This window comes from Chaetodon auriga, chromosome 18 (genome assembly GCF_051107435.1).
Source record: "Chaetodon auriga isolate fChaAug3 chromosome 18, fChaAug3.hap1, whole genome shotgun sequence".
NCBI lineage: Eukaryota > Metazoa > Chordata > Actinopteri > Chaetodontiformes > Chaetodontidae > Chaetodon > Chaetodon auriga.
Genome location: NC_135091.1, coordinates 9,738,837 through 9,750,895, shown reverse-complemented (window position 1 = coordinate 9,750,895; position 12,059 = coordinate 9,738,837). Strand labels below are relative to the sequence as shown.

At 44.7% G+C, this 12,059-nt stretch overlaps 1 protein-coding gene across 4 annotated transcripts in view; it reads right to left on the bottom strand.

Moving 5' to 3' along the window:
* sash1a (SAM and SH3 domain containing 1a) overlaps positions 1 to 11,576 on the bottom strand; it is a 166,873-nt gene extending 155,297 nt beyond the window's left edge. For all 4 annotated transcript variants that reach the window (XM_076757119.1, XM_076757123.1, XM_076757120.1 and 1 more), the window contains exon 1: positions 10,302 to 11,576. In XM_076757119.1, coding sequence (XP_076613234.1) covers positions 10,302 to 10,805 — 504 coding nt within the window. In that variant the 5' untranslated portion in view covers positions 10,806 to 11,576. The remainder of the gene's footprint in view (positions 1 to 10,301) is intronic.
* Between the last annotated feature and the right edge of the window lie 483 nt (positions 11,577 to 12,059).

Genomic DNA, 12,059 nt, shown 5'->3' with positions numbered 1-12,059 from the left:
TTTTGTGTGTGACATCAGCTCGGTGCTGCATGGATTCATAGTGAAGAGGTGATTTGCCGGATTAACGACACTTCCTCCGCCGCCAAAGGTCATGACCACTGCACGTTAGCGGCGGATTATGAGTCTGCTGTTGCTATGCGTGGCCAAGGGGGCGACAAGAAATATAAGGACAAGTGTTGAGTCATAGGATGCAAAGCTGTTCTGAGCAACATCCTGCACTTTAGCACTCATTCTTGTTAGTCCATAATTACTCTGTGATACAAACTATAATATTAAAATGCTCATAAGCTTCTATCATCGTAATATTTTTCAAAGCCCCCATGTCGAAATAAATATGGATTTAGCCTAATCCTCTTTAAACAAAGCTGAGTATTAGAAATCACTTGACTGGGCACATAAACTAACGCCTTTCAGTAAAAGTCACACCAGGCCAGTTGCAAGCTTTTTACGAATGAGTGCAAATTTAATTGACACAACCTTTCTGATGACTTTGTTCACACATTCAGCTCAAGCCAAGAACGTAGTTGACTGTGTAACATGAACCCTAAGACCAAACTGAGGCTGGGATGATCTCAGAACCTTGGATGATGGCGCCAGGGCCCTGAAGGCCTACCCCACCATGTCAAAAAATGCTGTGGGACCAGAGAAGACACTACGCATTTCCAAGATTTGCCTGAGAGAAATCCTTCAGAGAGAATTCTCCAGGGCTATTAAAGTAAACAGGGGTGGGTTTGGCACAGCATTGGTTGAAAGATCTGCTGACATGAAAATTGTGGCTTTGCGGTTCACCCACAGCAGATGAAGCAGCATCAAGAGCGCATATCTCGGACGTTAACAAAGGGCAACCTTAGTCGGCTATATGAGCATCCCAAAATACAAAGGCATCCATGAAAACGTACAGCTATAATCAGAGGGCAACATATTGAGGCCATGCAGGAGAGGAAACACTCCCAGTGCACAGTTTGTCGGGCACATGTCTTGCATTTGCTCCTCTTGACTCCAAACCAGCTTGACTGAGGCGGATGAACACCAGAATGGTAAGCTGTTTTATACAAACACTAAGTTTATACAGTATAATTCATCACCTCTAGAGTTCACTCACTCACTCTGTGTATTTTAAGTAAGCTTAGAATGAGTGAACTGAATAATGTGTTGCAAGGTTAACCCAAACAAAAACAAACTCGACCAGACTTTTCTCTGCAGAAGCCACAGGACTCCAACCCCCTACTGCAGCTTTAATGATGTGGGATTCGGATGTGAAGCCCACGGCGGGCTGGGGACAGACTTAGCAGTCACAGTGGAGTCCCTATTCATCCCTGCATGAAGCAGTGTGGCGCGCAATCAACGTTTAATGAATAGAACAATTAAGTCTAACATGTACAAGGGTCAAAAAGTAGCAATTAGTGTGATGAACTCCAGCCTTCCATACTGAGCATGTCCAGATTGATCCACTAATGACGAGTTTGACTGCCTCGCTGCAGCCCATTTGGACGGAACTGCTAGGGTCAGCTAACTGTCTCCCAGAGAAAACCTAGTAAAAAGTGAAGATAAAAACGTAATGGAGTGTCTAACTCTATATTTCATGTTAAATTCATGTTGCATTATACTGTTCTCTGTTGCCTGCTATGTGCTCCAGCATTGCAATGAATAAAAATCAGTTAATAGCAGCTACAAACAACAATTTGTGCTCTAAAACATACATGATCCATCATCTTAAATCAGGCCCTATTTTCATCAGTAGTGCACCTTTTCAGCTTTACTAAGGACCCATCACCAGCACATATTCCCCTACAATTCCCTCAGTTACTACTAGTTATGTCCCATAGTGTTCAGCTGCAGGGAGACATACACACTCACGCAACACAGAGCTTCCCACACAGATCAACATTATTGCTGGAATGTGCTGCAACCCATAAATGTTTTGTAAATGCTTCTAATATTACAAGCGGCAAACCACACAAGACAAGAGTATACCTACGAAACGCCGGCGCTGCTTTTGTAATAAAGCGCGTGCGATAAGGCAGTGCGTGTGTGAGTGTGTTTTTGCGTAGGCGTGTTTGAGGAATGTAGCAACTGTCAGGTAATTAGGGTTCAGATCCAGGTATGTGGAGCCGCAGGGAGGCCAGAACAAGAAACAGACAGACACTCAGTGGGTTTAGTATGGCTCAATCCCCTGCCAGGCACAGCCACTACAAGAGCACTCAGGTAGGGACATATCGACACTGGTGTGGTCTCCGTGATCAAAGCTTTCAGCGCAGCCCTGCCCTCATGCCTTGGAAATTGACCAATTAGGCATGAGGGTGGGGGTTGACGGTTGGTTGTGCTGCGTTCCATACACCAAGCTGGCAGCAGCTTCAGACAAGGTAATTATACACACTCGGCCTGTCTGTCTCTCTAACACTCATACTCACTGCTATCATGCCTCACTCATCTCTCTACACCCCTACATTATATCCCTTAAACACAGTCCAACGTAATATGGGCCGACAAGAGCCAAACTGCAGCTACATGTAGGAGAGTTAAGCTCTGTTGGAGGTTGTAGCGCTCTGACCCTCCCAAAACTGCTCAACGCTTCCTCCACCAAGTAGCAAGAGGACGCGCAACCAGCATGCGTTTCAGCCCTCATCGTTCTGATTTATGGAGGTGGTCTGAGCCTCCATGCATTGCGCGCAAAGCTTTCCACTGTTCATTTTGAACATTATCTTCACTGGAAAGATGATCATTTCATCAAGCTTGGGCCGGAGCTTACAGTTGTCTGGGTTTTTTGTGCAGCTCTCATAAAGAAACAAGCAGATGACTAGTGCTGTAACAGTTGGATGATTATTCCATTATTTGATTAGTTGATTCGTAGAAATTAATTGCCAGCAGTTAGTTTGGACGATCACTTAAGAGTTTAAGTCATTTATCAAACAAAAATAGCAAACATTTGCCAGTTTAAGCTTCTCACATCTGAGGATTTGCTGCATTTTTACATTTCATATCATCACTGTAAATTGAAAAGCTTTGGGCCTTGAACTGCTGGTCAGACAAAACAAGCAATCAAGATGATGCCTTGACTTGAATCGAATAAACAACCGAGGGATTAATCAATTCTGAAAATCATCATTAGCTGCAGGACTACAGATGATGCAAGATTACATTTAACCTCCAGTAAGTGGTTGATAAAATATGGCTTGACCTTCATAGATTAATCTCGCTCACTGCTGATCTGACCCTTTCAGCACAATGAGCTACAGCATGCAGAGATGCATATGCATGAAAGAGCTGCTTAACCCAGCAATGTTTAAACTCTATGGAGCACACCTATTGCTGATAGCATTACAGCATTTGGGAGTAATCTCATTCACAATGTAAAACAGTCAGCATTATAAGTGAGAGATTACAGGACGAACGTATGCTTGACATTTAAATATCTTTCTGTTCATCTCCATGGCACCTCAGCTTGTAGATGCGTGGGAGTCAGAGGTAATTAGCCTCCTTGGACCGTACGTCACACATGACTACCTGAGGCAATACTGCAAAACCGATCGCTCAAATGACGGACAGCGTGCATGCAGCGCCTGTGCAGTCCGCAGCGATGTATGGTCGCGTATTTCTAACAAGCTCTGCTACTTTTTTCTGAGAACATTTAATGATCCCCCTCCAGAGTGATCACTGCGAGTGTAGTAATGAGTGTGCGCTAGACAGAGACGTAGAGAGAGGGAAAACATGCGAGGATGTGTTGATTTGCAAGTGTGTTTGCAATCTGGATCCTGACACAGACAGATGCTCGGGCCTGCTCTCTTGTCACTCTCCATCCTGTTAGGGCACTTGATATCTTCATTTTCCTCCATCTCCACTGTTCAAAAGGGACTACAGGGTCATTATTGTGTACACGTGCTGGAACCATAGCGAGGCTGCTCTTATCACAGTGGGATATCTTTAGGTTACGGCGCACAGTTCGCGGAGAGAAGCAAGCTGATGTTTTGGGGTTTTGCATTTGCCAGCACTGAGTGTAAGCTGGTGAATCAATGTGTAAAAAAAGCATCTTTACAGCAGCGACTCTGATTTTACTGTTGGCTGTTGCTGACAAGGAATCCGCCTTCTGTGCACTGACCCATAAAATACAGCCCTGAGTCAAAAGATGTGAATTCCAAAATACTAAGGGTTTGTTTTCAGATGTCAAAATTCATTTCTCTTATTCCAGTTGGATAATCCCTCTTGATTTCCATGAGGCGAACTAAAATCCTGCATGGCATCAGTTCTGCGAACATTTCACCTTAGAGCTGAAGACGCAAACTAAATATACTGACAAGATTACAGTGCTAAAAGTGAGCTCACAAACCGATGCTAGTCCAGTGATTAACATAGAAAACAAGTTTTTTTAGAAAAAGACAGACTTTAGTATTGATCATGCAGCATGCAGTTGCTCCTGATGCAGACACCATGCGGTCATGCAGACAGGCTGTCTGGAAGCTGCTGAAACCTTGGACCAGAATAGCTCTGATAATGTATCTGTCATGAATGTGTGTCATCAGGACCTGTTCCCCCACACACTGTGGAAAATGAAATGGCTGTACTGACTGCCTGGCCGGCTTTATTTAAAGCTGTTCCCATGACCACATAACTTTCAGTGACACACATGTACTGTAGCTCACATATGTTATTTAAATACAATATACTGTATCTCCAAAGGCTGGAGGGAGTGGCATTCATCCTGCCACAAGCATAAATTCCATTTTTCAACATGAACTTAACGTCTAAATGTTGAGATTATCATACCTCAACAACTCCTGTGAATGAATGGAGAGACGTTTTGTTGAATTGTAAGTTGGAGCTCTGTGAAATGTCATCTTTCTAACCAAGTTCAGATGTCCGGGGAATAAAAGTGGCCGAAAAGCCAGCTAATCATGTGAGAAACAGCACAGTAGGACCGAGCCCCCTCTCACTCCGTCCTGCTGAAATGAGACAGCCAGCTGCAAACACAGCACAAACACTGCTTTCCCACATTCGCACATGCTCTCTGGAGATGGGTGGTCAAGTCTGTCAGACAGAAAGTCCCTCAGTAGATTAAAAGAAGATGACAACCATCCAGTGACTGGATGTGTCTTTGCAATGATAGCACTCAAGGAAATTCATGATGAGTCTCCTTTTCCAGTTATTGTTCTTGGACCAACGGGAGCACAGATGTGCAAATTGTCTCATGAACTATCGCACACAAGACTTCCTACAGATGGGAAAGCGATCACATGCACTTGAGACGTAAGGTTTAAATTTGACATTGATTAGCTGTGGCACCCACTGAGAACCAGAAGAGTGTGTGGTCCGCCTCATTGTCTCGACTGAGATCACATCAAAGCATTGTGTTTGAGTCCAACAGGCCAAAAGCAGTGAGGTCAAAGGTCAGGGTGATAGCCATCAGGCGTCACCATGCACAGCTGCTCTCCAGAGAGCTAAATACTGGTACTTCTAGTTTATGGTGAACACAGATGGTTTAAAAAGCCCCTAAACACGAGTTGTTTACAAAAAGAGCCACTAAGTGAGTGTATATGTCACTTTCTCCATCTGATGGCAATGTGATATATACTTTTTTAGTGCTCCATGTAACCCCTCTTTCCTTCAAAGTAAACAGCAGCTCACTTTGCTAATTGACTTTCTCTGTCCTTCCAGGACAATAGAGACTGGTCCTTGACTTCTTTATGACTTCCCCTTTATGAGTCCTCGGTTGATTACGCCTTCAAGGAGCCCTTAATAAAGACTGAGCAAACAGAGCTTTCAGCAGAACACATGGAAAGCTCAGAGGCGGTTGTGAAAGGCTCTCTCCCTCCTTATGGCAAACTGCCAGCCCTATAGCATGGGACAAAGATGAAGAGGACATTCGCCAAAAAACATAGGCTAAATGAAAAGCTCATGAAAAGCTTGCACTGGAGTGTTCCACGGAGGCAATGAAAAAGCTCTTAGCCATACAATAAGTCGAATTAATGGATTTCAGTTGAAGTACTTTTCATTTTCTGACAATATCCAGCACATCACATGCATATGTAGTGAGAAACAGAACATCATACTGCAGCTTGAATAGAAATCTGTGCCACTAAATGCTTTTCATCTCTCCAGCATCACTTTACTTGGCAGTTAGCCTGTGAACGTATAGCCTTTAGAGGTGATTTGAAAACTCTGATTCTGACACATTCTGTTTTTTGGAGGTAGAACTGCTCAAATGATTTTTCACACTGAGCCTCGCCAGTGTTGTCCAGTCAGCCTGAGAGCCCTTAACGACCACAGAGGGACAACAGAGGGTCATCTTAACCGAGAAGCTAATTTCCTGCCTGGTTAGAGTGCTGGGATATTAATCAAGATGAAAGGGCCGAAACAGGAAGTGAGGTGAGTGTTTGGCATGTAAGGTGATGAGCTCTCTCTTTTTTCTTTTTCCCTTTTTTGCTACAGAAAGCTAATAACACAGTCGGTTACAAGCCGCTTTCCCTTCTGCTTAACCCCCCCCCCCAACAGACACAACATGTCCGGGTGTCCGCTGCATTTCTTACATTCTTAAGACCCGTTAAGCTGGAGGCCTCTCATTCTTCCCACCCACTGGATTTGATCAGCTGTCCTGTGGGGGTCACACAAAGGCCTTGAACATCTCACCTGCCAAAGTGGTGGTGGAGACAGCAGCTCCCCCAACCCAAGCACCCACCTATTTACAACCCTTTCACTCTCTGCATGACACCCATGATTTTATCGCCGACCCATCGGCACAATGCTGGACGCCTGCCTCTGCAGCTCATTTCAATGCACGGAAATTGGGAATACAAAACAGACCAGCAGTGAAAGGACATGTGGCTCCATCAGCTTCCATAGAAACAATGGAGAATCTCCCAGTGTTTAGCTTCCACTTCCTCCTGAAACACCGCACTAACAATGAGGCGCTATTATGACTGACTGTGTCTGCTGTTTCTCTTGATGAGACCAGATTGAGGACACATCTTCAAAACTGTTTGGGCCGAGAAGAATCATTTAAAGTAAAAGTGGTAGTGCTCTGATAAGACACGAAATTCAAAATCCTTAGAAATCACTGGAGCACCAAAGGTAATAGGAAACAGAGGGGAAAATGGAATTGGGAGTAAAACAGAATAACAATTGTTGTTCTGTCTGTGCACTGCACTTACACGGTAACAAGAAAACACAACAGATTAGACACAATGTATAAAACATAGATCTTACAAGGATGAATGAATGAACACCATATGGACAAGAGCAGCATGTGTCAACGCCTGTAATTAACAAAAACATTAAATAAAAAAATGTATGATTTGACTCTACAAACCTGCTCAAACCTCATACAAGGCCTTCAAATGTCATCAGATATTCCCTCTTGTGTCAGGATTATAATTGCATGTCCGTAAGCCAATGAGCAGACAGCACAACCTGCTCCCTGGCACCATTTCCAGCACAGTACCTCTCGGAAAACGAAAACAAAGAGCAGACATACTGACTGCACTCTTGACAAATACTAGCATTTTTTTTTTATCCTCCGAATATTTTAGCACGTTATGAGCAAGTTTCAACCAAAAGAATGAACATTAAGTCCTCGGCTGTGGTGCATTCAATGACGACTGGCAGCACCGTCTCTCTGCTTATATTGTTCCCGGATGGGAGATGTAGAAATGTGCAGCCCGTAGCGCAAGTGTTTGTTTACATCATGAGAAATAATACGCTCTCTCAGACAAGGGGTCTTCTGCGGCCTTGATAAGGATCATGGGTATTTATTACACACAGCGGAGCCCTTTCAGTGAATTGTTTGATAATAATACTCTTGTGCACGCCAGAGAGGACTTCTGAATCTTAGTGCTTAATATTGACTATGTCTTTTGCATAATGACAAACCAGGAAGGCAGCGACGAGAAGATGAACAGAGGCCTGTCAGACCACAGTCCATGAAAATTCCTGAGTATTGAGAGCACAGAGGACAGTTTAAATGTGGATGGAGAGCTTGGTTGCACCATACAATGAATATCCCCCTTGAGACTAACATTGTGTGTCCTGTAATTGCCCTGAGTCTGCCTCTCTGGTCTCGGTCTCCGCTGGGGGTGACGTCTCGTCTCAAAGGCGGAGAAAGGGAAGATATCTGCAGACCAATCATGGCCCAGTTAGTCAAACCTCCATCAGCTGGTCAGTGCTCCATCTCTCACACTCCTCTCACTAGTCCTGGGGAGAAAAGCACTGGGCTGGAGCCAATTCCAAACTACAGGGTTACACACACACACACACACACACACACACACACACACACACAAGAGAGAGAGAGAGAGAGAGAGAGAAAGAGAGAGAGACAGAGAAAGACCTTGACCTGCTCATTCCCCTCCAAGCCTCAATGCCAAAGCTTTGGCTCTAAATAAATACAGCCTTCAAAGGGAGGGATAGTTTAACCCTCTGGAACCAACACTTTGTTTCAGTCCTGGTTTGACAGATAATCCCTCACAAATCCTAAATCTCTGTGGGATTCACAGTTAGCCAAAGTGGCAGAAATATACAGACAGACGAAAAAAAAAAAAAAACGGCGCTTACAAAACAAGCAAAAATTGGAATCATTGCCGGTGTCCATTTGAAGTACCAGACTGGGTAAGTGATATCTGGGTTTGGGCCGTGCAAAATAAATGATAATGTAGATAATATCAAAGGTAGCTAGAGTCATGAATGAATATCACTACATGAACACCATGTTTTCAGGATCTGTTTCAGCTGGAGGGGCAAGTGAGACTTAAAATCCCTTACATACACATGAATATGCAAACACACAGATAATCCAACAGACACACAAGGCTGCAACCAGGATTTTAGAAATATCGAGGTCCCTCTGTTTGATCCCCCAACCCCAGCTCTTTTGGTGGAATATTTTATGCACTGTATTTTTTTCCATGCATTTCACACAACTACTCGGGACGATTGTTTCCGGCCTCACTCCTCAGGCAAGTCCAGAGAAGAGGCTGATCAACAGGCTCTGGATCAGTACCACAGAGAACATCTCCTTGAGGGGACCCTAACCCTGCAGGGCTAGAGGACTTCATTTCTAAGTCAGTAATTTCCTTGGGAATAATTAAATATAGGCATCATTGAATTAGCACAATAAAAGTTCTAGTATTCAAATAAAGCTTCCAAACCACATGCAAAAAAAAGAAAAGGTTTGGTCTGTACTGCTAACCTACTAACAACCCCACTTACTGCCACTCTTGTGGGTTGTTATTATCATTGAAAACTGCTGGTTTAATAGTCAGTTGTAAGCAAAACTGTGTGTTGCTGTAAGTCCCCAACAAAAGATATAGAGGCCACCTCAAAAGCCTCCTTATATGTAAACAGCAGTCATTCAGTGGAGCCCTCTCAGCTGGTCGGGCATATGATTCAGACACTCATGAAAAAAGGTCACTACCAGTCCTGTGAAAACAAGAAGCCCTCTCAGTCTGGCTCCTCACAGGACTGCAACAGCCTACCCAGCTGGGCGCTCTTCATTTACAGCCCCTGCCATCAACAGCCCGCCACCCATTCATCACAGCAAAGAGGCCTGGTTGATCCACCCACACCAAATGCTGAGGCAAGTCACTGGACAGGTGAGGTCAGAGTAGATTAATAATCAGAGTGTAAATCTTCTTCCCCCTGCAGGAAATCACAGACAGGGTGAAAGCTCCTCAGGATCTCTCTCTCCCTCTCTCTCTCTCTCTCTCTCTCTCTCTCTCTCTCCACTTATTGATCTGCAGCAACTTCATTCCCATCATTCACTGTGGCGGCAACCACTCACACTTCTGCGAAGTAGAAAGCAGGGCTGGAAATGTTTAGGCACCACGCAGGCATTTACCTACAGCTCAGTTTCTTACCTTATTTTGACGTCTATCTGACTGACAGTGGGCTTTCAACCAAATGGATGGATGATGCGGAGCAGCTGACAGCCCTCTCTGTGCCATAAAAACACCTCTGGCACATTGCAAAAACAACTACCTCTGCAAGTCACTCAACCTGTTTCGTGCGGCAAACTAGATTTTCTCCAATGTGAAAGATTTGTTTTGAAAGCCAACTGTTTGGAAAAACAATTCTCAGATCACGTGTAATTTTCTCACCTTTTCTTATACTTCTTACAAATGAAAACATAAAAATTTAGAGAGGATGTGTGCATATTTTCAAAGTGGATATCTAAGCAGATTACTTGTTAAGTTGGATAATTTTACATTGTATGAGTATTAAACATGATACACTGTGTAGCGCGCCTTCATCTGTGTTTTACATGTATGACTTTGGGCAGGTGGTGCCGTGACCTGAGTCTATCCGGATCCTCTTACCTTATTAGAGTAGGGTGGCTTGGCGAGGTTAATGCCATCTCTGATGAGCTTATCCCTGATCATGATCTTGAGCTTCAGTTTGGGGTAAATCACCAGCTCCCTCCTATTGCCCAGCGTCAGGTTCCTCTGCGCGCCCATGTACACACCGTTGCGCCCAACCCGGTCACTGTTGGGCTCGGTCCAGGACTTGGATCCCCGCAGTTTGGACTCGTACTGGTCCACCATGTGACTGGTATAAATCTCGGCTGCGGGGGGCATCGGCTCCAGGGTGAAGTACAGTCCGCTGGCCGTCTCTTGGGCTTCCTCTTTCAGCCTTCTCACCGCGTCGTGAATCCTCTGCCTGTGATGAGGGATATAGACGCCGATGGCATCCAGGTCGGGGTCTCCTATTTGTTTGCAAACCTCCAGATCGTCATATCCATTATCCACAAAAGCCTCGACATACTGGGCGAGCTGGAGGGTCTTGAGCCACTCGTAGACGATGACAGGTCCGTTGCTTGTCATTTTGGCTGTTGCCAGATCGGCTACAACTACAAGAAGACACTGAAGTGGTGGTTACTTTCTCATTCGGCGTTTCAAACGCATCATAAGACTGTTACTACCAATATGTGCTTTCACCCAATATTAGGAAAGTAAAGATGACTGGATTAAACCATTTTTGGGATTATCCATAACAAAGGTTTGGTTACCATCCTCAACCTTATTGTCCGCGGTGTTTTAAGACATAACAAATGGATTACAGGCTGACTGGAACACCTGTCAATATTTACAAATGAAGATCACTTCAGTTTCACTTGACGCAGCTTTCAAATCCCAAAAGTCATTGAAACATCAATTTTTCTCGCCCACGGTGACTTACCATGCGCAGTCAGTTCCAGTTTTAGGCTTCCTTAAACATATAGGAAAGCAGTTGCCACAAAGTGTTGTCATTCAAATAGCTGATCGGCCAGATTTCGTCCGTTACGCACGGCAACTGCTGCGTTTTCCTTTAGAAAAAAGCGTTTTCACAGCTTATCCTCCTTCATTAAAGTCCTTTGTACTGTCAAAAGGCAGCGTGTTGAAGAAATACATCCAAAAAACGCCAAACGGGCTTTAAAAATGACAGAAAGTCAGCTGCCGACGAGTGACGGCAACCGCACCGTTCCGCGTCCAACCGTTTCTTACGCGTAGTCGGGTTCCTCCAGCCGGCACATCAGTACACTGAACAGCAGCCAAGAGCCAACATGCTCACTGCTGCTCCTCTACCGTCCACGCCCCCCAAATCTCACTGTACCCATTTAAAAATAGTGATGCGAGTCCTTTTCTCTCTCTCCACCTCTCTCAACTTGTCACGCCGCCTCGGGGCATGCGGTGGGTCACCAGGTTCCCACCTACTTGGCCAAAGTTGGTCCGAAACGGAAGCGCGTGTTAAACCTGCCACACAGTTTAAATGAATATCTTAGCTGCTGGGGTTGTGTCACATTATTATTCCCCTACGATGTGATTTCGTTCACTGCACCTCTCTCTCTCTCTCTCTCTCTCTCTCTCTCTCTCTCCCTCCCTCTCGCTCACATGCACTCTCTCACTCATTCAGTATTTCCACGGTTTGCTTTCTCAACACGCATGAGCTCCCTCTATGTGGTAGCCGGGGAACTGAAGATTTCGCAGCACTGGAGCTGATGTAATGGGAGAAGCTGAGGCACAACTCATCCACCCATCCATCCATCCGTCCATTATCTACATGATCAGACATTTCAAGCAGTTTCTTTTTGACTTTAC